Source organism: Panicum virgatum, chromosome 6K (assembly GCF_016808335.1).
Source record: "Panicum virgatum strain AP13 chromosome 6K, P.virgatum_v5, whole genome shotgun sequence".
Taxonomy (NCBI): domain Eukaryota; kingdom Viridiplantae; phylum Streptophyta; class Magnoliopsida; order Poales; family Poaceae; genus Panicum; species Panicum virgatum.
In genome coordinates this window covers 37,613,838-37,637,839 of record NC_053141.1, presented here as the reverse complement: position 1 = coordinate 37,637,839, position 24,002 = coordinate 37,613,838, and the positions used below count along the sequence as shown (strand labels likewise).

Below are 24,002 nucleotides of genomic sequence, written 5' to 3'. Positions count from 1 at the left end.
TATTCCCTGCTGCTGCACGGCTCCCGGGGGCCATCTGATGCAAATCGACAATCGGATCTAGGCTTTTCTGTTTTGTAGCATTAAACAACACTGTTAACCAGCTTGACCAATGACCAGCTGAACGGGCGGTTATGTATGGGCCTAATTGCCATCATCAACCCCACTGGCTGGGGAAATTTAAAATTTTGCCATCCTTGCCAATGGCGCTGGTCCAGTTGCCATCCTTATATGGGATCTAACATATTTGCCATCGCTACAGTATTGAGAGCTTTATTTTTGCCATTTTGGCCCTCGTGGCGCACCACGTCGGCATGCCTGGGTGGACTGAGCATGGGAAAAGACCATCGTGCCCCTGCCTCCCTTAGATTCACTGTCAGACGGGCTCGGGACACCCCCCCCCTCCCTCTCACACGCGCGCCGATTCCTGGCGACGGCGACTTCTGGGCAACGGCGACCACGGGAGCTGGCGACGGCGACCTAGGGCGACAGAGTACGGCGACAATGGCAGCCCCAGGTATCGTAGTAGCTGATGAGGAGGTTGCCGTCGAGGCGGAGGAGCTCGCAGACGAGGTCGTAGTGGCCGCCGCCCAGTCGATGGGCGTCGCGTACCACCACTGGTCGCCCGTGCTCTCCCACCGCAGCGACAGGAACGGCTCCGCTGGCCCCTCCGCCGCCGGCCACGCCCCGCCTCCATGACTGAGAGCACCCCCGCCGCTGCCGCCTACACATAGGGAGGGAGGGAGGGAGGGCTGCCGTCGTCGCCGTACTCCGCCGCCCTAGGTCGCCGTCGCCCAGAAGTCACCATCGCGAGCGCGAGAGGGAAGGGGGGATGGGGACTGACGTCCCGGGCCCGTCCGGTAGTGAATCTATGGGAGGGCAAGGGCACGATGGTCTTTTCCCGTGCCCAGTCCACCCTGGCATGCAGACGTGGTGCGCCACGAGGGCCAAAATGGCAAAAACAAAGCTCCGAATACTGTAGCAATGGCAAATATGTTAGATCCGATACAAGGATGGCAACTGAACCAGCGCCATTAGCAAGGATGGCAAAATTTTAAATTTCCCCACTGGCTGGCCTCCTCCTCCAGTCTTCAGTCTTCAGTCTTCAGGCACCTGCACTTCCCAACTCCCAAGTGGCACACTGCATGTCTCTGCACGTACCACCCAAGAAAAGGAACCGGGCATTTGCCGTTGCCGAGAGCGAGAAGGCGAGAGTATCCGCAGTCACTGCGCCGCGGGTCCCGCGGACTCATCACCCGGGGCCCAGCAGTCAGGGTTCTTCCATGGCAATGGCATCCATGATCATTACCCCCCTGTCGCTGTCAGGCTGTCCACAATGGCAAGAGCAAGAGCAAATTTGCTCTTGCCTCGTTTCCCACGCCCTCTCTGTCTACAGTGCCAAACAGTGCATCTACAGTGTCAAACAGTAGATTTACTCCTCCATTTCCTCTTATCGCTGTGGACGGTCTCACCCAAAGATGCCACGGCGAAGGGATGAGTGGGCATGCAGAATTGCAGACCACCCTGGCCCGGCCTCGGCCTCGCTTTCTTTCCCTTCCCTTCGCCCTTGCCTCTTGCATGACACGAGAAAAAGCGTCGCCACCAAAGCCACCACTCTATGCCCTGCCGCCTGCCTCCCCTGCACACCCAGCTCTCACTTTTCTTCCTCCTCCTCCCCGCTCGGGCGCCTCTCCCCCGCCCATCATTCCCGTTCCCCCGGCGCTCCCGATGGCCTCCTCCGGCGGCTTGGCCCTCCTCTCCCTCCTCGCCGTCGTCCTCCTCCTCGCCTCGGCGCCGCCCCTCGCCGTCGCCTCCGAGCCCCTCAACCCCGAAGGTAACGCCGCGAGCGCCTGCCGGCACTCGCTCGGCACACCGACATTTGATTGCGCTTCCGGCGGTTGATTTGGGGAGCTTTCTCCGCGCGCAGTGCAGGCGCTGATCGCCATCCGGCAGGGGCTGGTCGACCCGCACGGCGTGCTCGGCAACTGGGACCGGGACTCCGTCGACCCCTGCAGCTGGGCCATGATCACCTGCTCCGCCCAGAACCTCGTCATCGGCCTGTAAGCTCGGCAGCTAGCCCCTCTCTCTCTCCCGTCACTCGTCTCGTGACCAGCCGTAGGAAAGAGCCTGGCAATAATGGCCGGGCCGGCTTGCGAGTTGCAGCTGACACCCACGCGTTCGCCTTCACGTTTCAGGGGAGCGCCGAGCCAGGGCCTGTCGGGGACGCTGTCCGGGAGGATCGCCAACCTCACCCATCTCGAGCAAGTGTAAGCAACCCATCTCGTTCATGGGTGAAGCAAAATTTGAAATGAGAGCCATCACTGAATCCGCTGCCTGCTGCTGCCGGCGGTGACGGCGCCGCCGCCCGTCTCGCTTGTGGATTTTTCCAGGCTGCTGCAGAACAACAACATCTCCGGCCGGCTGCCGCCGGAGCTCGGCGCGCTGCCGCGGCTGCAGACGCTGGACCTCTCCAACAACCGCTTCTCCTGCCGCGTGCCCGACACGCTCGGCCGCGTCTCCACCCTCCGGTACCTGTGAGTGAGCCTCCAAGCGATCCCCGTTCCGAGCAATGCCATGGCTGCTCTCCTCATTCTCGTTCCTTGTCCCTGCCCGTTCTTCGCCGCAGGAGGCTGAACAACAACAGCTTGTCAGGGCCGTTCCCCGCGTCACTCGCCAAAATCCCGCAGCTCTCCTTCCTGTAAGTACACAAGCACGCACGCGCGCGCTTGCCGAAGCCATCGGCTTCCTCAAATCCACGACGACGATCTTTAGCTGTCGTTCCTTTTTTGCGCTTTAAATCGAAATTGCCTGTTTTGCGCTTTAAATCGAAATTGGGATTGAATCCGTGACCCCATGCGTCTGCTCGTTGCTTCTTCCCAGGGACTTGTCCTTCAACAACCTCACCGGCCCCGTTCCGGTCTTCCCGACAAGGACGTTCAAGTAAGCATGGAGCTCGGTCGATCGTCTTATCCTAATCCACGATTCCACACTAGTTTGATCACCTTTTGCTTTCTTCTTTTCTATTTCTTTTTAAAAAAGAAACTGAACTGTAGTATGATGATGGTGGAGGTAGCATCGAATCTAATGCCAAGGTTGTTTGTTTGTTTAATGTTGGTGTGGCGTGCAGCATCGTGGGCAACCCGATGATATGCGGGAGCGCCGGCGCGGGGGAGTGCGCCGCCGCGCAGGCGCCGGCCGCCGTGCCCTTCCCGCTGGAATCCACTCCGGGCGGCGGCGGCAGCAGCAGCAGTAAGCACGCACACTCTTCCTGTCTCTCTCGCTCTGCGGCTCTTGTCTCTGTCTTCGACCATGCCCGCCACGCCACTACTGTCCCGTCGTGCTCGGCGCTTTGCTTTCAACGCTTTTCTCGGAGCGCGCGCGTGGCGTCGATCGTGGGCCGCTGGCGCGCATGCACGCGTCGCTGCCGCCTGCCGCCGCTCCTGCGCTCTCGCTTCGCCGTGTAGCGGCCAAGGAGACATCTTGCCGCCGGAGCGGGGCGCCGTCGCAGCGCCCGCCGCTTGCGGCGTGCGCGCCCGGAACAGTTGCGCACTAGGCTTGTAGCTGGTGGCGCGGTCTTGCCTGGATTGCTGCGGTTGCATGCCTGGGGATCAGCGTTTGGTTTTGTGTGTGCGTGCAGGGGCGGCGGCGGCGGCGGGGAGGTCGTCCAAGGCTGGCGCGCGGCTGCCGATCGGCGTGGGGACGAGCCTGGGCGCCTCCTCCCTTGTGCTCCTCGCCGTGTCCTGCTTCCTCTGGCGCCGGAAGCGCCGGCACTCGGGGGCCCGCTCCTCCGTCCTCGGCATCCTCGGTGCGTGCGTACCCCGCGGCAGCGCCGCCACGTCGCCATCACCAACGTTACGTATCTTCCTGAACGAGACATTAATTAAACGACGCCGTGGTGGTGTTTGTGTTTGGATTGTTGCTGCAGATCGGGGCGGGCGCGACCTGGAGGACGGCGGCGGCGGGGTGGCGCGGCTGGGGAACGTGCGCCAGTTCGGGCTGCGCGAGCTGCAGGCCGCCACGGACGGGTTCGCGGCGCGGCACATCCTGGGCAAGGGCGGGTTCGGCAACGTGTACCGCGGCCGGCTCGCCGACGGCACGGCGGTGGCCGTGAAGCGGCTCAACGACCCCGCCAGCGCGTCCGGGGAGGCGCAGTTCCGCACGGAGGTGGAGATGATCAGCCTCGCCGTGCACCGCCACCTGCTCCGCCTCGTCGGCTTCTGCGCCGCCGGCGGCGAGCGCCTCCTCGTCTACCCCTACATGCCCAACGGCAGCGTCGCGTCGCGCCTCCGAGGTACGCCACCGCCACCGCTCACCGTACACGATAGGTTGCGCGGTGGGCCCGTACGCCCAGCCGGCCGGTCGGTCCGTGCGGGCCCCGCGCGCGGAAGTGCACGCAGGAGTCATGGGAGGGGAGGTGCACAGTACTACCCCGCTACCCAGGGGGGAGTCAGGCGTGGTCGCGCGCTCGGCCGGACCCTGTACTTGGGGCACCGCCGCTGCCGCGCGGTGGACCACGGCGGGGGGCGCCTGCCATTGCCATGGGGCGGGCGGAGACCACAGGCCAGGCCAGAACACCACCGCACTCACGATTTGTCCGCATCCCCGGCTGCCCCCCCTGCTCTGCTCTGCTCTGCTCTGCTCCCCGGGCGCATGCCGCGCGGCCCGCCCGCCACCGCGCGGCGCGACACGAAGCACGAGCCGGAAGCGTATCCGCGCGTGCCGGTACCCTGCTGGTAGCGGCGTGCTGGTACCGCGCCCACTGGCAACTGGACGAGCGCGGCGCGCGGCAGCAGCGGCGTGTATTTATCGCGGCGCCGCTGCCGCGCACGGCTGGCGTGACGCGCGTAACAGCCGCCCGCGGCGCCCATCGTCGGCGTCGCTGGCCGTACCCGCGCAGGGCCGGACGCGCCCGTGCCGCGGTGCCGACCGGGCCGTGCGCGGCGCCACCGCTAGCCCGCACCCGCACACTCGCGTCCGCGTGAATGCGCGGTCGGTTCCCCACGGGCATGGCATTGCCGATGAGGCGAGCCCTCCGGATTTGCTCGCGCGCACGCGTGCATGCCGGTCCTGACCCGGCACACCACTTACTGGGAGCTCTCGACGCTTGGTGATGGGGTCGATCGATCAGGGTTGCTAGGGCAACAACGCTAGCTGCTGCTGCTGCTGCTTCGGGGAAGTGGTGTGGTTCTGGTCTCCAGGAGGACCAGGAACAGCGGCACAGCCAAGGGCATGTTGGCTTCTTCTTTTGTTCCGGCAGGGCGGCAGGCGGGGGACCTAGCTACTACCTGTCTACCTCCCTGTGTAACGCGAAATACGAGCCCGTGTGCCCCGTCCGGTCACTGTTCCGCCCCTGCAACCTCGCGTGTCCCATGCGGCCGTGCCAAGCAAATCCTCAGCACTCATCGGCATCATTGCTCAGCAGCTACCTAACAGCTGCCCAACCGCTAGCTTTGAGAACCCCTTAAGAGCATGTTTTATAATACCGTCTGCTTGCCGGCTTATGGATCACCAGCTCATCCGAGCTCCCCAGCCGGTGAGTGGCGGGCCTCTCGATTTTTTAGCGTTCTGTGCTGCTTAGCTAGGACGTGAAGCAATGAGAATGGGCATACGGAGAAGCACAGAGCATTTCGCCCACCGTCAGTCGGCGTCTCAGAACTTGCCAGCTTTCTTCTCTCTTAGTTTTTTTTTCACGTCGGATGCAGTCCGATCTCCGCCGGTTATAATACATGCTCTGATTCTAAGCTAGGGGGCCGCTGGTCCGGTCCACATCACCTGCAACACAACCACCGGGCAAACACAGCACACCCGTGCTGTCGTAGGCCGGGCGCATTGTATCTCTCGCTCCGTATGCCTACTGCACACGCTGCAGCTGCAGCGGGCAGGGGGTCCTCCCTCTGGGCCGACTCGCCGGCCAGTCGATCCCGAGGCGCAGGGATACGCCGGTGACGTGACGTCGGCGATCTCCCTGCCACGCCGTACCGTACGCCGCCTCCCGCCGCCGTAGCCACGTGCACCCACAGCGTGTATTAATTAATTAATGAATTAAGGGCGGTCCCAATACAAACTCCACTCATAGAGTCTAAGCCTCAAAGACTCTATCACAAGAAATTATATTTTTCAATGCAAAGTGTGTTACTTTGATTTATATGACCCATTTGTCTCTCTCACATTCATTCTTGATTTGCGTGAAGACTTGGAGTCTAAATAAGACTTGTAGTCTAAATAAGACTTGGAGTTTTGATTTTTCTCTCTCTCCCATAAATATACTGTCACATTATCAAAACACAATAAATAAGAGGTTTAGACTCTATAGTAGAGTCTGGATTGGTACTGCCCTAACCCGTCGCCGGCCGGCCTTGACCTCGACGGCGGCGCTGCTGCAGGGAAGCCGGCGCTGGACTGGGCGGCGCGGAAGCGGATCGCGGTGGGGGCGGCGCGGGGGCTGCTGTACCTGCACGAGCAGTGCGACCCCAAGATCATCCACCGGGATGTCAAGGCCGCCAACGTGCTGCTGGACGAGCGCCACGAGGCCGTCGTCGGCGACTTCGGGCTCGCCAAGCTGCTGGACCACGGCGACTCGCACGTCACCACCGCGGTGCGGGGCACCGTGGGGCACATCGCGCCCGAGTACCTCTCCACGGGCCAGTCGTCGGAGAAGACGGACGTCTTCGGCTTCGGCATCCTGCTGCTCGAGCTCGTCACCGGCCAGCGCGCGCTCGAGCTCGGCAAGGGCTCCGGCGCCGGGCACAACCACAAGGGCGGCGTCATGCTCGACTGGGTACGTGCGCCTCTAGTACTCCTGCTGCTCCTGCTCTCTCTTGCTTTCTTTTTCTGTCCAATGCAAAACAAACTGCTAAAACTTGGTAAGCCAGCAATCTTTTGAGTTCATGTCGTTTTCGATGCAATCTTAATTGGTATGTAATCAGTGTGTGTGGGAGAGATCCATTCATGCCGCCGCATGCTGGACGCACACGGCCGGCCATGCGCATTCATTAGCCCATTCCCAGTGGGGGGTTTTATAAGAGTTTCATGCATATTAAATATGGTGTTGTGTCACTATTTTAGATGATGTGGCATTGATATGATGAGGAGAGAGATGAAATGAGTTTCATCTAGATGAAACCATGTATGCACGGTCACCAACGCTTGATGAGTCTTAGAATTAAATAGGATGAGAGTCTATGAAATAGCAAACATGAAATAATACATTAGGGGGTGAGTTTCATGTATGGTTTCATTTGTGTTTTGGTGATGTGGCACTCTTGGAAACAACAAAATGAAACCACCCATTGCAATTGGCCTTAGCGAGTATAGTACTGACGAGGACGGCATCTGGATACCTGATGCGGCACAGGATGTCGTTCCAGGTCCATCTGAATGGCAATAACTGAGCCAAACTCTGGTCCCCTGTCCCCTGCTGTTGGAAGCACTGGGAAGTACCAGCTTGGGGTACTTGCAATAAAACCATGCGTGCTCCTCCTGATCGAGCTCCATCTGATACGGCCTAAGTGCTGATCATCTGAGATGCCTTTTGATTGCAACTCTTCCTTTACTTAAACTCTGTAATTATTTGGCATCCAATTAAACGCTGCATTTCTGAATGCTACTCTATTCTTTGATCATGCGAGCAACAGTAGCAAAGCAACTGAACATTATTGCTGATGCATTCTTGTTAGTGACAAAGTGTTTGGCTAAAAATCTTGCTTTGTTTTGTTTGCAAACAACAGGTGAGGAAGGTGCATCAGGAGAAGATGCTGGACCTGCTGGTGGACCAGGACCTGGGCCCGCACTACGACCGGATCGAGGTGGCGGAGATGGTGCACGTCGCGCTCCTCTGCACGCAGTTCCAGCCGTCGCACCGGCCCAAGATGTCCGAGGTGGTCCGGATGCTGGAGGGCGACGGCCTGGCCGAGAAGTGGGAGGCCACGAACCGGCCGGCCGCCGCGGGGGCGCCGCCGTGCCAGGACGCGCTCGGCTACGACCACCGCAACGACTCCAACGGCTCTGTCTTCTTCAACGACTTCCACGACAACGACAGCAGCCTCAGCAGCGACGAGGCGCGGTCCATCGACATGGTCGAGGAGATGGAGCTCTCAGGGCCGAGGTAGCATAGCTGCTGCCGGGAAGAACCAGCTCATTATTCATAGCATTAAAGTTCAGACTAGGATCAGAGTGCTTGAAAAAAATTACAGGTAGAGAGTGACTGAGTGAGGGTTGGGTAAGATTGGTTGCGAGCCAGTTTGGAATTAAAGTTACCACTAGGTGCTTTAGAGCTTAGACGACCACAGTGTGTAGTTTCTGATGGGAGCCGCCGTCCTTTTCCCTGGAAAAAAGATGTAAAGAAAAAGGATGGCTTCTCTTTTGCTTCTTTTCACAGGCTTCTTTTTCTTTTCCTGCTGCTGCTGTTCTTACTGCTGATCTGGTGACACGAGCACATGCAGCATGGCAGTACCTTTCGCAGTGCAAGCATGTATGTAGGGAATGTGTTGCAAGTTGCGAGGCATGCAGTCATTTTGACTGCTTTTGTGACCTGTAAAGCTAACTAGCTGCTCCATTCCCCTTTGGCGGCTTTTTGAAAGACTGAAACAAGGATGTCTGTTGATAAACAATGGCTATGGTACAGATCGAATCAAGCAAATTCGGGCTGTTTCAGGCGAAATCACAGGGCAATTGCAAGCACCATCACACAGGGCAATCAAGCAAATTCGGGCTGTTTCAGGCGAAATCACAGGGCAATTTCAAGCACCATCACACAGGGCAAATTTAACATCCAACAGGAAGCAACCTGCAACCATGGACAGCAATTGTGAAGCCGTGGAGGGGACAAATTCAGTAACCCAGTGAATGCCAGTTATTCTCGACAGTACACAATATGGCTCACTATACTGAGACTAGATCGAAGAAAAAAGCACACTTTACTTTTTAATGTGGAATTTATAGAGGAAAAAGGACAGATAAGCTGTCATCGTGTTCCTCAGTACCGTGAATACGTTTTGTATTTACTTCATCCGTTCCAAATTATAGGTGTTTGACTTTTTTGACATCAAGTTTGACCACTCGTCTTATTGAAAAAATTTGTGCAAACATAGTCAAATTTAAGTTACTTTTAAAGAATTTGTATTGATAAAGCAATCCACAACAAAAGAAGTGATGTTTTGCATAAATTTTTGAATAAGACGAGTGATCAAACTTGGAGTTAAAAAAGTCAAATGACCTATAATTTGGAACGGAGGAAGTAGTATTTACAGAGTAAAACCTGTACAGTTGAAAGAACAACAGATAACACTGACTAAATCGTGGATAGTGGTAGCTACCAAACACTACTATCTCTAACTACGATTCACACAACAAAAGCTGGCATTCCATGGGGCCACGTCGTCTAACTTCTGCTCAGCCGTTGGATGAAAAAACGACGTCATCGAGCCCTTCAACGTGGCTGTGGCTTATCTGCCGGTTCTAATTCCTTCGAGATCCCTCTCTTGATCGCCTCCGGTCCTCCTCCGGAACTAGCCCGACCTGCTGAAGCCGCCCTCCCTCGTCGGACCACCGCCGAAGCAGCACACCAGTGCTGCCGCCCACTCCGCCCTCTTCCTGTTCCTCCGTTCCCTGTTAAGCATCGGAGACAGTCATGGAGCAGTAGGCAATAGGCGTAGGCGGCGCGACTTGGATGGGAGCGGATGTGGCGGAGTGCGAGGAGGAGCGCGTCTTCCCCGTGGCCGCGCCCCAGTAGAGGAGCACAGGGAAGGCCGCGCGCGGGCGCCAGGAGCCGGAGGAGGTCCGGAGCCTGCACGCTGCGGCCGGGCAATGCCTCGAGGAGTGCGTTGGTGGTGCTCCGCTCATCCTCCCCTCCTCCTTCGCGGCGGCAGGAATGAGCTGGCAGCGTGCATTTGGGCCTGGATTAGGATGGGAGGTCGGGGAGGCGGGATCGGAATCGGAGCCTGCGGAGGAGCAGGTAGTGTGGCGCCTGGCCGCACCTGGCCCGCACACGCGCTGCTGGCCGGAATCGCCATGGAGTTGGTCAGTCGATCTCTGTTCTTGAATCAGTCGGGCTTCCCTCTTCCTCTTCCTCCCTTCCCAGCCTCATCTATTGGTGGAGAAGCTGCACGTTCACGCGTCCATATGGATGACGCCCAGCCGCCCACCAATTGCTCAAGGCAAGGTGTTGCCTAGACAACGTTTCCAGGAGTTGCTGCTGAATAGCACTTGCAGAGCTAATTTAGCAATTGATTTACACAGACAACCAATATTTACTGCAGCTCCAGCAAATAACCTGTTAATCCATATATTCAAATATTTCAAGTTTTGATGTTCATGTATCGTGAATTTATGACTAATGGTAAAATATGCAGACTGCAAATCCATAGCATCTGTATCTTATCTTATATTCTAACCTTGAATCAAATTTGATTCTTCAATTTATTTATAACTGAGATGTTACAAATAAATTGGTCTGTGTTAATTGCAGAACAACGTGTGCACAAACCCATAATATACTCTTACAGGTAAGTCGATCTCCATTCCTTGAATCTCACTACTACTTATTCTAACAAAATCTTACCATGTATTTTCAGGAACTAGCACCAGGAAGTGATCCCAAATAATTAAAGATCAGGAGCAATAAAAAAGGTAAGAAATACCAGCTAAACAAAATTCTCTTTGAAATAGCCCAACAACAAAGTTGTATATAATACATACAGCTACATATTTCATGTTATGCACTTTCCTTGCTTTAGCTTCTACCACGGGCAAAAAGTGCTCTGAATTCTGCTGTTTGCACGTAGTTAAAACTGAATATTAGAGACGCGCTATGTTGGTCTGTAAACTGCCTTTTGCATGTCTGATACAAATGTTCAACTCTCAATATAAAATATACAACATGGTCTGATGAAATTTTCAACTATAAACAGGTGCGCAGTTCAAGTCTGGTTATTTATATGTAGCATAGTTTGTCATGGTTGTCCTTCAACTTCGAGATTCAACGAATAGAGCCTTCACACCGTCAGAAGCTATTCCAATTAGATTTAGAAGGATTTGACAAATAAGCCCCCAAAAAATAAGCTGGAAATAGAGCTGTAATCAACATTTTTCTAATTCTTTTCTATAGTGCATTGATAAATGGAGAGCAGATAAACTATTCCTCACAGCTCACAAGTTACCCAACAATGGTATAATCAAATGGTTACTTGGTAAATAGAAGTAGGCACTTATCTGTGGAGAAAAACATAGACACACATGTGTGCCAATATTTTTGGAGCAATGGAAATTATTTCTCTCGCACCACTGTTGATCTAAAATGCGAGTGCAAGGTAGGCATCTCGCATCGTGTCACATGAGAACAAAAAATATAATTTCACTTGTTCTTTTGTTAGTACCTGACAATTGGCTACCACTACTTGTATTGCAAACAAAATAGATAACAGGCAAGCAAATAGAGTAGCATGTATTATTTGACTTTAAAACCTGTGTGCTATATATGTGCTTTTATTGAAATGCATAGGTGCATCTCGTTTCATAGATAAACAGCAGCCATATGCTGCATTTGTTCATATTGTTCACCGGAGCAGAGACCTTTATTCAACTGAGAAGTAATCCTATGCTTCTTCAACGTTCCCCTTTTTAAACAATCTCATGTAAACACACTTCTGTTTGGCCCCAATGTTTGTCATTTTTCATTGAATCCAGGAAGAATTGAGAGTTCAGTGTGCCTTCTCTGTCTGACTGATGTAGGAATTCCAGTTAAAATAGTTGCTAACTGTATTCAATAAAATAAATAACATATTTTTAAAGCACAATCATCTATATATATAATTTGGTCTTAAAAACGTGGGCTCTTACAGTTGTCAAAGCCTTCAGTTCATTTTTCTTGAGACGTTCACCTATTCAAGCTTTTGCAGTTGGACAACCGTGAGCAACAGGAGAGGAAGAAGCTAAAAAACTAAAGAATGATCAAAGGTAAGCCAGCCTTACATAATTGACCTTTATACATTATCTGTGGATTTCGGGGAATCAAGTCAGGAGATTTTTCCTCCTGATGCTTTTCTTTATTCTTAACCTTTTTACACTTTAGCCCTCCATATATATCTATATTACATACACATACCAACACTCCCCCTCAAGATGGGCCGTATACATCTATCACGCCCATCTTGTTACATAAGGACTCACACCTTCTAACACTCAACCCTTTTGTTAGACAGCCAACAATTTGTTCCTCAGAAGTTACAAACCCTAGACACAGTCCCATCATCAATCCTTTCCCTAATAAAGAAGCAATCAATCTCCACATGTTTGGTTCGATCATGTTGAACTGGGTTGTTGGCAATGTTAATAGCTGATTTGTTGTCACACCAAAGCTTCATATAACTGGCCTCCTGGAGTTTTAATTCAGATAGAAGATTTTAATCCATAGTAGTTCACTTAGACTCTGTGACATAGCGTGATACTACAGGCTGTTTCTTACTTCTCCAAATCACCAAGTTGCCACCAACAAAAACACAATAGCCCGAAGTTGATCTTCTATCATCAAGACAATTCGCCCAGTCTGCATCACAATAACCCTCCACATTCAGATGTCTATTTTTCTTAAACAGCAAACCTTTACCTGGATTCTTCTTTAAGTATATCAAGATTATATAGACTGCATCCATGTGACCACTTCTTGGGTCATGCATATATCTGCTTACTACACTCACCGCATATGTTATATCTGGTCTTGTATGGCATAGATAGATGAGTTGCCCCACTAATCTTTGATATCTCTCCTTATCTACAGGATGTCCAGATTCAGCACCCAATTTGTGGTTTTGCTCTATTGGTGTAGTGGTTGCACGACACCCAAGCATACCAGTCTCATCCAGTAGATCCAGAGCATACTTCCGTTGTGAGAGCACTATTCCTCTAGGAGATCTCACTACTTCAATCCCCAGAAAATATCAAAGTTGTCCCAGATCTTTAATTTCAAATTCCCTTCTCAAATTCTCCTTCGATCGTACCACTTGCAAAGTATCATCTCCAGTGATAATAATATCATCAACATAGACGGCTAGGATAGTTATGTGATTTTTGGAACATAGATAGAACAGAGTATGATCTCCATTACACTTCTTATATCCCATAGCCATTGTAAGGATCACCGGGATGTCCGACCCTAGAAGGGGAGGGGGTGAATAGGGTCGCTAATCGCTTTTTAACCTAGGGCTCAAACTACTTGCATAAGATAAACCTAACACGTCCTACGCATGCTAGTTATGACTAAGGTTTATCTATACTACTCTCTACTTACCCCTAAAAAGACTTGCAACCTAGCTAATCCTAATCAAACTAACTAGGAAAGTAAAGGTATGTAAGGTAGAGTAAGTGCGGAAACGTAATGCGGTAAGTAAAGAGGTAAGTGCAAGAGGGATGCAAACTCCCGAGTAGACACGGTCATGTAACGTGGTTTGGCATAAACGCCTACGTCCACGGGACACCGAGGCTCTTCCGATCACCGTCTTGCACTACGCCACCAATGGCGATGCCGGCAAGCAAAGGCAAGTGCCCACAAGACACCGAGTCTCGTGCACCGCCACCGTCTCTCTCGGTCACCCGGCCGAAATCCACTACGGAGCTTCTCCACCAAGGAGGGGGCCTCCTCTTCCCCCGCACAAAGTGTCGTTGCCATTCCACACCAAGACAGAGGGTCACACGACGGATCACAAGTTGCTTGCCGCAGCAAGACTTCTCTCAAGGGAGCTCTCGCAAGAACTAATCCCTATTACAAGCACTAAGCACTCTCACAAGTGTGCTTAAGCTTATATGATATACAATGAAGCTCTATGGTGGTTGGAGATGATCTTTAGCTCTTGTATACTTCCTTGAACTCCAGCACACTCAAATGACCCGGCCTTGGGGGTATATATAGGCAGCACAAGCAAATATAGCCGTTGGAGAAAAGCTGCCAGAAAAACGCTTAACGCCGGTTAATCCGACGTACCTCCAAAGCCATCGTCGGTTTAACCGGTGTATGTAAACTGCTACTTGAAAAACTAGCCGTTAGCAATTAACCGGTGTATCGCCGGTTTAACCGATGCAATCAACCGGTGTATGTAAAATTAGCGTCGGTTTAACCGGTGATTGTAACTTCTTCACGTTCCTCCAAAAACCACCTCTCTGGACAACTGAACCGATGCAATTGACCGATGCATCGTCGGTTCAACCGGTGTATGTATTTTCATCGGTCTTCGTTTGGCAATGCACCGACGTATGCATTTTCTTCAACGTCGGTTAATCCGGTGAGTGTACCTTCAGTTTCCAGCTTCTGGACAATTACACCGGCGTGTGTATTTTCCTTAACGTCGGTTCAACCGGTGTATTGAATTTCTTCACAGTCTCTTCGATTCTTGTCCTTTGGACCGAAGGGGTGGCCCTTCGGGCCTTGCTACGACTCTCTTCTCTTTGTCATCACTTGAACCTAAAAGCCTGAGAATAGTCATCTTAACAATCACATTAGTCCAAGTGTTGTGTGTGTCATCAATCGCCAAAACATTATATTGAAATATGGCATGAGAGGCCATTTTCGCTACAGCCATCATTGCACGTTTAAACCTATCAAACCACGCTCTTGGCGATTGTTTTAGTCCATATAAAGATTTTTCAATCTTAGCACCTTACCTTCTGTTTCAACAGTAGTGAATCTAGGTGGAATCTCCATATAAACTTCCTCTTTAAGATCACCATGATGGAATGTATTTTTAACATCTAATTGATATAATGGCAAATCAAAGTTAGCAGCACAGGAAATCAAGGTCCTCACGGTACTCATCTTTGCAACTAGTGTAAATGTCTCATCATAGTCAATCCCATATGTCTGGTTGTACCCTTTTGCTACCAGTCTTGCCTTATATCTCTCAACTTTTCCTTCAGGATTTTGTTTCACAGTATATACCCATTTACAATCAATCACCTTCTTCCCAGGAGGAGAAGGTACAAGCTCTCATGTGTCGTTCTTCTCAAGTGCCGCCAACTCTTCAAGCATTGCCACTTTCCATCTTAGATCTTGCTTTGCTTCTTTTCAGTTTTTTGGAATCTGTACGGATTGTAGGGTTGTCACAAATGCCCGGTACCCAGATGGTAAGGACTCATATGACACATAATTACTTTCCTCACTACTATGTTCATCTTCATAATTATCTTCAAAGCCATATCTCACTGGAGGTTTACCTACGGTGCTCCTTGCCTCTCTTCTTAGAGCAATAGGCAAGTCATTCAAGTGATCCATTATCTCTCCCCCTGACTCAGATAAGTGGTCATTCTCATTTTCACCCAAACGAGCTTAGTCACTTTCAACTTCTTCAACAACAGTGGTAGGCTGTATGAGATTTTATCTCCTTCTCGTATATACTTGTAGATTCCTCTCTGTAGGAGGCTGTTGTACTCTCCCTTCCTGTATAGTATCGTTCACTTTAACTGAATCTGGGATTAAACCAACCATAACTCTCTTCTCATTTGCTTTAGTCTCAACTCTAGGTTCAATCTGCTCACTATCTTCTGATCCATTTAGAGGGTCTAAATCAATGAACAAAGAACTTAAATCAGTCTTCTCACCATAGAAAGGAATTGATTCCCTGAAGGTTACATCCATACTTACAAACATACGGTGCTCAGATGGGCTCCAACACTTATACCCTTTTTGTCCATATGAATACCCCACAAAAATACATTTGATAGCTTAAGAATCCAGCTTTCCAACCCCTGGTCTATGATCTCTAACAAAGCATGTGCATCCAAAGACTCTAGGTGGAACCAAAAACTCATTTTTCCCAAATAACATCTCACAAGGAGATTTCATACCAAGTACCCTTGATGGCATACGGTTTATCAAGTGAATGGCAGTCAAGACTGCCTCACTCCAAAGAAATTTAGGCACATTCATTGTATGCATAAGTGAACGAGTTACCTCCAAAAGATGCCTATTCTTCCTTTCAGCAACTCCATTTTGTGGTGGGGTATCGGGGCACGAAGTCTGATGTAGAATTCCTTCTCCCAAAAGAAAACTCTGAAATTCCTTATTCACATATTCAGTTCCATTATCACTTCGGATAATTTGAATAGAAGTGCCAAACTGATTTTCCACATAAGCATAGAAAGTCTTAAAATATTCAAGTACCTCACTTTTATGTTTCATTAAATACACCCATGTCATACGAGAATAACAATCAATAAAGGTAACAAAATATTTTGCTCCACTTATAGCAGTGACCGGGGAAGTCCACACATCTGAATGGATTAATATAAAAGGTGATAAACTTCTTAAACCCCTACTCACATATGAGCTTCTAGTGTGTTTCCCATACTCACATGCATCACACATTAAATTACTCCTATTCACCTTAGACATTTCATGAGGAAACATTTTGCTCATAATATCAAAAGATATATGTCCCAGACGACAATGCAACAACATCACCTTAGCTTCATCCTCACTAGCTGATAGAGCAAAATAGACTTCTTCGCTTCTCTTGCTTCTATCAAGATACCAGAGCCCATCATGCCATGTTCCAACTCCAAGATTTCTTCCCGTCCTCCTTTCCTGAATTAAACAATTTTCATGATCAAGAAGCACCCGGCAGTCCATTTGATCAATTAATGAACTTATTGAAATAAGATTCATAGGAAAAGATGGAACATGTAATACTGATGATAAGGTAATAGATGGTGTGCATTGAACTGTTCCAATGCCTCTAATAGAACGAGGGGTTCCATCCGCAATTTTAATTGTACCCTTGTAAGAATCTGAGCATATTGTATGAGATGTAAATTCATTTAGTTTACCCGTGACGTGCCTTGATGCACCTGAATCTAATATCCAATCAGATGTGTGGTATCGGTTGAATGTACCTGAGTCTGAGTTGTAACATTCCGAAAATTCACCCAAATAAATCACCCGCTAAAAATATTATTTTTCAAAACCTTTTTCAGCGCTGAGCTCAAATCACTCCAAAATCTTTTTCCGCCCGAACTCCCAATCTCCTGAAATCATGTCCCAACAATCCGCTGTCCCGACACCAGTACCAATCCATGTCCCGTCTCTCTTTTTCTCGTTCCGCGTGCACGTCGTCGACTGGCCGAGCGTCGCAGCGCGCGCGTGGCCGACCGCCGCCGTGAATCGCGCCGACAGCTCTCTCTTTCCCTCTCCCTATCTTTTCTTTTCTTTTTTTCCTTTTTCCTTTTTCTCTTTTCTTTTTCTCCTCCTTCCCTTTCTTCCTTCTCCCTCCTCCTCCTTTCCCTCACGCGCTGCACGAGCTCTGCTCGGCACGCCGGCCCCCCTGCACCGAGCCCTTCCCTGGGAGCCGCCTCCCACGCTCGCGGCCGCCGCCCGCCGTCCCCTCCTCTGCAGGCGCCGTGCCCACTTGCTGCCTCGGCGCGCACGCTCCCGCGGTGAGGGCGCCCGCACAGCGCCGTCGAGCCGAGCTCGGACACGCTCGGCGCCCCGCCATTGGCCGCCATCTCGTCCCCTGCGCCCCTCCCCTCGATGCCGCCGCCCTCCACCTGCGCTACACGCCACTGCCCACGCCTGCCCACCGTCGCTCAGTGCCACCGCCGCGCCCCCACCGCCATTAATGGCCGCCGAGCTACCTCCCACCGGCCACCACCGCGGCCCCCTCCCCCTCGCCCTCGCCAGCCTATAAATAGGCCCCTCCGCGCGCCTCCACTCCTCCACGAACCCGCCCAGCCCCCGCGCGCCCCCTCCTCGGCCTTGCAGCGCCGCCGCCACGGCCACCTCCGCCCACCGCCGCCGGTCCTCGTCGCCTCGCCTCCTCGCGCCGTCCCAGCCCGAGGTAGGGCCGGGAATCAAATCCCCGTTGCCCCCTCTCCCTTTTCCCCTCCCTCCTGGCCGCCGCCGCCCCCTGGACCGCCGGAATCCGGCGCCGCCGGCGCCGTCCCCCCTCCCCTGTTTCGGTCGACGGGAGGTTGAAGATGGTGGCATTTTTGCCAAAACCCCCTGACCTTCCTCTTTTTCTATTAAGAACCCCCCTTTCTCTAGGTTCTCTTCTAAAGGAGCCCTTCCTATTTTCCTTTTTTCACAAATAAATCCTCCACCACATAAAAATAATTATGGATAGGCCCCTACCCCTTTTCAGAATATTTCAGATATTTTCCAAAATTCCAACCAAGTCCTTTTCTCTCCCAGAGTAATTACAAAGAAGTCCCTCTCTTATTTCTTTTAATGAATAAGCCCCTCCACTATATAAAATATTTATGAGTAGGTCCCTCCCTAATTTCTAGAATAGCCCGAACCTTTTCCAAAATACTATTCAAGTCCTGTCACTCCCAGAAATAATTACAAATAGGCCCCCGGATCCTTATTTAGCCCCTAAACCCCTCTTCGTCCTATCATTTCATGCGCCAAAAACCATCTGTTTGCCCCCGAAACTTTACCACGCCATTTCTAACATAATTCCGGCCATGCCATTAGAAAACCACCCAAAAATATTACACCCATCTCCATATCTTAATTTCTTCCGATTCGAGCTCAACGATAAAACCTTTATTTCTTTTTCTTTATTGTGTGTTTGTTTGTGTGTGCCATAGATCACGGTGTGAACGAGGGAAAACCTGTCGACGAGCAGTACCGCGAGCAGGTGTGCTAGGATCAGTACCGCGACCCCGAACCCGAAGGACAGTACCTCGATCAGGACCTCCTGGAAGGCTTTGATTGCATATTTCGACCCAGTTTTATAAACACAACCTATTGGCCTGTTTTACAAAATTGCATATGCTTTTACTGCTGAAACATGGTTGGATAGCCACCCCTTGATTTGTTATAATCATTCCTTGGCCACCTAGATTAACGTCTATATATGATTTATTCTTTATGGATGTTAATCGCTGCTAAAGCGCCGCTTAGGACCCGATACTCGTTTTATTACACTCTAAAATGATTGCAACATGCTCTATAAAAAATGCGTGAGTATGAAGAAAAGGGAAGTTGGGTTATAAAGAATAAAATGTTAAGATGGGAATGGATGAATGGCATTCCCTGGGAGGATTGTCATGCGTCGGAAGCTCGTACCGTTGTGGTAGAGCAAGAAGGTTGGGAGATATCCATCCTGTCACAATTAAGGACCGAGTTGATGTGTCATCTTGCCTAACTCAACTATCGTGCAAACCACTCGACCGTTGTATGTGGCAACGGCTTAGCATAAACCCCACTAATTAGTCTGATAGCCATCAGGAGAGCTGAGAGCAACGGGTGACCAAGGAGAAGGGATAAGGTCGTGGTGACTTCCCGGTTAAACCTCGGTGTCAGGTCAATGGCCCCTTGGTAGAGTCCGTGTTGGCTAGTCAGATCTAGCTAAGGTGGGTAATGGCTTTGATGGGATCTGCACCGACATTAAGGTGATCGTGCTGTGGTATCCCACTTGTGGGTAAAGTTGCACACCTCTGCAGAGTGTAAAACCTATTCGAATAGCCGTGCTCACGGTATTGAGCGGGTTACAGTTTGGTCACACAACTAGACTTTTGGGAGGGATGTTTCCATGGTGTGAGTTGTTTTTGGAAGGTGTCCGGTAGATGTGCCGTGAGCTACTGCGGATGAGGAGTCCGGTAGCATTTAAAACTTAGATTCTTTGTGTAGGATCAACCCCACTGACTACTCGGTTACTAAAGAATTGCTTTGGGAAAACTCTTTTAAAAAATAAACCCTTGCATGTGTAAAATCTAGCTTACTGCAAATAAACCTTAGCCTTATCCTTGATTTATCCTGTGCATATCTGTGTTACCCCCTCCGTGGGTGGGGTTGGACTTGTTGATTACTTTTGTACTCACCCGATATATATTTGTGGTTTTCTTCAGAGGAAGATCCGGACTTCGTTGTTGAAGATGTCGAGTAGATGTTGCGTCCGCACCCAATTTTGCCTGTGGTGTCGGCCCTCTGCAAGGTGCTTCTGCTGGCGCGATACTCTGAGCCCGAGCTAGATCCCATGTGGGTCGTGCTTTGGTGTATTACCGTAGCCTTTTTACTTCTTATTATCGTTTGTATCGAGTGTCCGCCTCCTCGGAGGTTTGTACGGTGATGTACCATCTGATGTAATAAATGTGTATCAGCCTCCTGGGACTGATATTTGTATCACATTTAAGTTACCTCTTATGAGGGGACGCTTCATGAGTGAACCGCATCAACAACAGAGTTACTCGAGGATGTTGTTTCTTGATTGTTCAATTGAGAATCCTTCCTGATTTCCTTCCACCTTCTGAACTCATCTAGCTCATTTGGCGAAATTGTAGCTGATTCTGCATCATACCCATCTGACATTACATAATTAGCTCTAAAGCTTACTCTTCCACCATGACTAGCACCTCCTCGGCTAGTACCACCTCTCTGCAAACCTCTGCCTCGACCCCTACCACGATTTGGTTTGAGTGGCTGACTGCAATCACGAATCAAATGCTCATTTTCACCACAATTATAACAAATTCTGGTCTCTTGGGACCCCGCTACCACATAAACTGGACTTGGTGAATTTAAGATGTTACCCTTTATCACCTTGAGTCTTGTCTCCTCCTGTGCCATAGCAGCAATAGCTTCTTCAAGACTAGGGAGATTAGCTTGATGGAATAATGCAGCACGTCTTCCTTCAAATTCTGGATTTAGGCCCCTCAAAAACTGAAGAACCCTTTTTTTCTCTACCCACTTCTTCACCCAAGCCACACATTCTGGGTGAGGTAATTCAATAGGATCATAATTATCTAAGTCAGCCCACAATCGCTTCAGTTCTGCAACATAATCCATCAAAGTCCGCTCCCCCTGTTTCAGATAATGTATCCTATCATCTGTATCTGCTAACAACATCACATTCCCAACACCTGAATACATGCTTGCAAGTGCCTTCCATATCTCCGAGGCAGAAGTGATAGTGTCAACAGAACCAGCAATTGTTGGGGTCATAGAATTGAATAACCAAGTAACCACTAAAGCATTAGTGGCATTCCAATTCTTCCACTCACTGCTCAACTTATCTTTAGGTTCAGTTATTTCCCCATTGATGAAGCCCTCAAGCTTCTTTGATTGCAACTGTAATAATGCTCTTCTGGACCAAGCCAAATAATTTTTCATGCCTTCCAGCTTGATATCAACAGGCATCAATTCTAATTTTTGGACCATATCAATCTCTTTACTCGAGGACGGGACATCATCCTTTTTTGCAGTGAGTAGTTCCACCAATTTACCAAGAACCTATTCAATTCCTTAATTCTCTGCCAAAATTTAGTAGTTTTGGAATCCCTTCTTCTACACAGCAACACTTTATTGCACTGCACAGCTGCAGCAGCGACCAGCACCTTCTCCTTCACGCAGCTCAGCTCACCCAGCACCTCCTTTTCTCTTTCTGAAAAAAAACCAGCAGCAGCAGCGCTGCCTCACCTGCTATTGCTGCTCCTCTTCCTGCAGAGCCTCCGCACCGCTCCCGCAGAGCCTCCGCACCGCTGCCGCCTCAACAGCTCGCTGCTGGCCGCTCCCGCACGCGCCCTGCGCGCCACCGGGAAAGGCCTGCTCACCGCCGGATCCACACCGCCCTCCTGCAGATCCACTGCTGCTCCACGCCGCCGCCGCTGCTCCGGCTCCAGCTCACCGGCCGACGTCACGCCGACGAAGCCACCAGCACCACTATCGCCATCGAACTCAGCCCTGATACCATGTGGATTTCGGGAAATAAGTCAGGAGATTTTTCCTCCCGGTGCTTTTCTTTATTCTTAACCTTTTTACATTTTAGCCCTCCATATATATCTATATTACATACACATACCAACATTATCATTTAATTTGGATTTAACTACTGTCTCCTTATATTTTTCCTCTGGTACGACTACACAGCTAGCTAGCAGCAAGCAAGAATATTTTGTTGTACAAGACATGCCAATATGGATCATGCTTCTGCTTATAATTTTGGACACAACTTTGGCTAACGGATGCTTTTGCTTTTGGGATACATCTTTTGGTCGAAAAACCAGCTAACGACATTCCAAAACATGTATAGCCACCATAGAATAACATAGATGATAAAATTACATGCTACCTTTTGGAAACAAAGATTAAGTTCACTGCTTTGAGTACTATTTTAGTTTATGTAACATCAAGGTTGTAAGCAACATAGTATGATGATTTCAATGCCTCGGCTGACACGTACTTTATTAGTTTATAACAGAAAGAGATCTGAAAATCATTTGATATTAAAAAGCTAATGTACCCATCATGTACATAACTCACAATGTTCACACACGTCAGTTAATCATAATCCAATAACTGACATGCCCATCTACGTTGCAAGGAGACCACACACAAACATGGCATATGCGGCAACGCCGCGGCCATTTCTAGTTATTTCTATGATAGATCATGTTACATGTTAGGCTTAGTTTGGAAGCCCACTTCCCGGCCGGAATCCCCGTCGATTTCCCGGGCTGGCAGCCCACGCGGAATTCTTCCACGCGGAGCCCAGCATGAGACTTTGGAAGCCTGCTACATGGGGTTTTCCGGCGCGGTTTTTTTATTTTTTATTTTTGTTTTTTACAAAAATATATTTTCAATTTGGAAATTTACAAGAATATACCCCGGCCGCCCGGCTGCCGGAACCTGGCCGCCCGGCAGCGGGGTGGCAGGGGCTTTTGTGAAAAAAATTTCGCGGAGAAAATTGCGCAGAGGTCCCTGGGGCCGGCCGCCCGGCAGCGGGGCGGCCGGCCCTGGCCGCCCGGCTGCAGGGCGACCGGATCTCCCACCCATATATAAGGGTTGGCTGGTTCAATTAGATTGCTCACTGAATGTAGTGTAATGAAAATAGAAGGGTAGTTACGAATCATAAATTTTCGGTTTGCAATACAGTTTTGTAAACAGTGCTACGATTACAAAGCAGATGCCTAAGGCGTTCGTACTACTAGGTACTTGAACAATGAAAAACATGGCATGTGCAACACGATAACCTCGTGTTGTGAGTAAACTTAACATGCCTTATGAAATGTAAAATGCCGGGATTACATGGTAGTGCTTTACTGAGTGCACCGGGGATATTTTCCCTTTATAATAGCTTCAGACCCTGCTTCCTTAGCACGGCGGGCCCTCTCTCGCTTCCTCTCCCTATCAGCTTCACGTTCCTCTGCCTTCTGACGTTCCACTTCTGCAATCTTCTTCTGAATCTCTTCCTGGTTTTTCTTGCGCTTCTCCTCCATCTGTTCTTCATGCAGTATTCGTTACCAACTTTGTGCAGCCCACCTTGCTTGACGCTCCACGTGGTTCTTATCCTGCTGAGATTGCTCGGTGTCTAACCACTGCAAGAAATCACATAGAGGCGGTGGAGCCTTTCCCCAAATCATGTTATAAGTCAATACTAGATTTGAAAGTGACAAACTCTGATAGTGTTTTGTAGTACATTTGCTCGGTCCTTGCCGTAATGCTTGGGCGGGTCGTACTCGTAATTCTCGCACATGAAGAATCTCTTGCCAAAGTGGTCCCCAAAACCCTTGATTTCATTAGTTTGCACAAGGATCCGCAAAAACACATAGGCACCTGGATTCCTTGGGGGACTGTTTCCGTCACCTTACTCCATGGAATGTAGGTGGATCCTGAGGATGCCATGGTGTTGATCCCTGGCAATCATAAGTGAGCAATCAGATTGCTAATATACTATATCAATGCTAATCATTATCAGTAACTACACCTAAATGTATCACTAATCACTCCTAATAATAAATAAACTGATTGCTAAACTACTATTTCAACAAAATACTTTCTACAATTTTCTAACATTAAAAAATTTAATATTATCTTCCAATTTTTAAGACTTTCTAATACTTCTCTAACAATTTTCTAGTACTTTCTAATACTTAATCTAACACTAAATGTACTGTATCAACGCTAATCATTACAAGTAACTGCACCTAAATGTACCAGTAATCACTCCTAACAATAATTAATTTGACTGCTAATCTACTGTTTCAACAAAAATAATTACAACATAATCTATTTGTAAAGCGTA

The 24,002-nt window shown here is 49.9% G+C and overlaps 1 protein-coding gene and 1 long non-coding RNA gene across 6 annotated transcripts; both read left to right on the top strand.

The window, feature by feature from the left end:
* Positions 1-1,581: 1,581 nt before the first annotated feature.
* On the top strand, positions 1,582-8,433 carry LOC120712491 (probable LRR receptor-like serine/threonine-protein kinase At2g23950). Of its 2 annotated transcripts, none has more exons than XM_039998281.1 (11): positions 1,582-1,831; positions 1,930-2,057; positions 2,193-2,264; positions 2,388-2,531; positions 2,624-2,695; positions 2,878-2,937; positions 3,125-3,246; positions 3,635-3,802; positions 3,923-4,288; positions 6,381-6,775; positions 7,725-8,433. In XM_039998281.1, exons 1-11 carry the CDS (start codon positions 1,616-1,618, stop codon positions 8,103-8,105), a joined length of 2,124 nt encoding a protein of 707 aa, XP_039854215.1. In that variant the 5' UTR covers positions 1,582-1,615; the 3' UTR covers positions 8,106-8,433. The 2 variants fall into 2 exon arrangements, with proteins under 2 accessions (XP_039854215.1, XP_039854216.1); XM_039998282.1 differs by having other exon boundaries at positions 1,693-1,831; positions 1,925-2,057.
* A 1,007-nt stretch (positions 8,434-9,440) lies between these two features.
* LOC120712493 lies at positions 9,441-20,224 on the top strand. 4 transcript variants are annotated; one of them, XR_005690906.1, is made up of 4 exons: positions 9,441-10,623; positions 11,892-11,949; positions 12,770-12,877; positions 19,831-20,224. It is a non-coding gene; the product is annotated as an uncharacterized LOC120712493 (long non-coding RNA). The 4 variants fall into 4 exon arrangements; XR_005690907.1 differs by lacking the exons at positions 12,770-12,877; positions 19,831-20,224 and adding an exon at positions 18,568-18,626 and having other exon boundaries at positions 9,442-10,623; XR_005690904.1 differs by lacking the exon at positions 19,831-20,224 and having other exon boundaries at positions 9,442-10,623; positions 12,770-13,051.
* Positions 20,225-24,002: the final 3,778 nt, after the last annotated feature.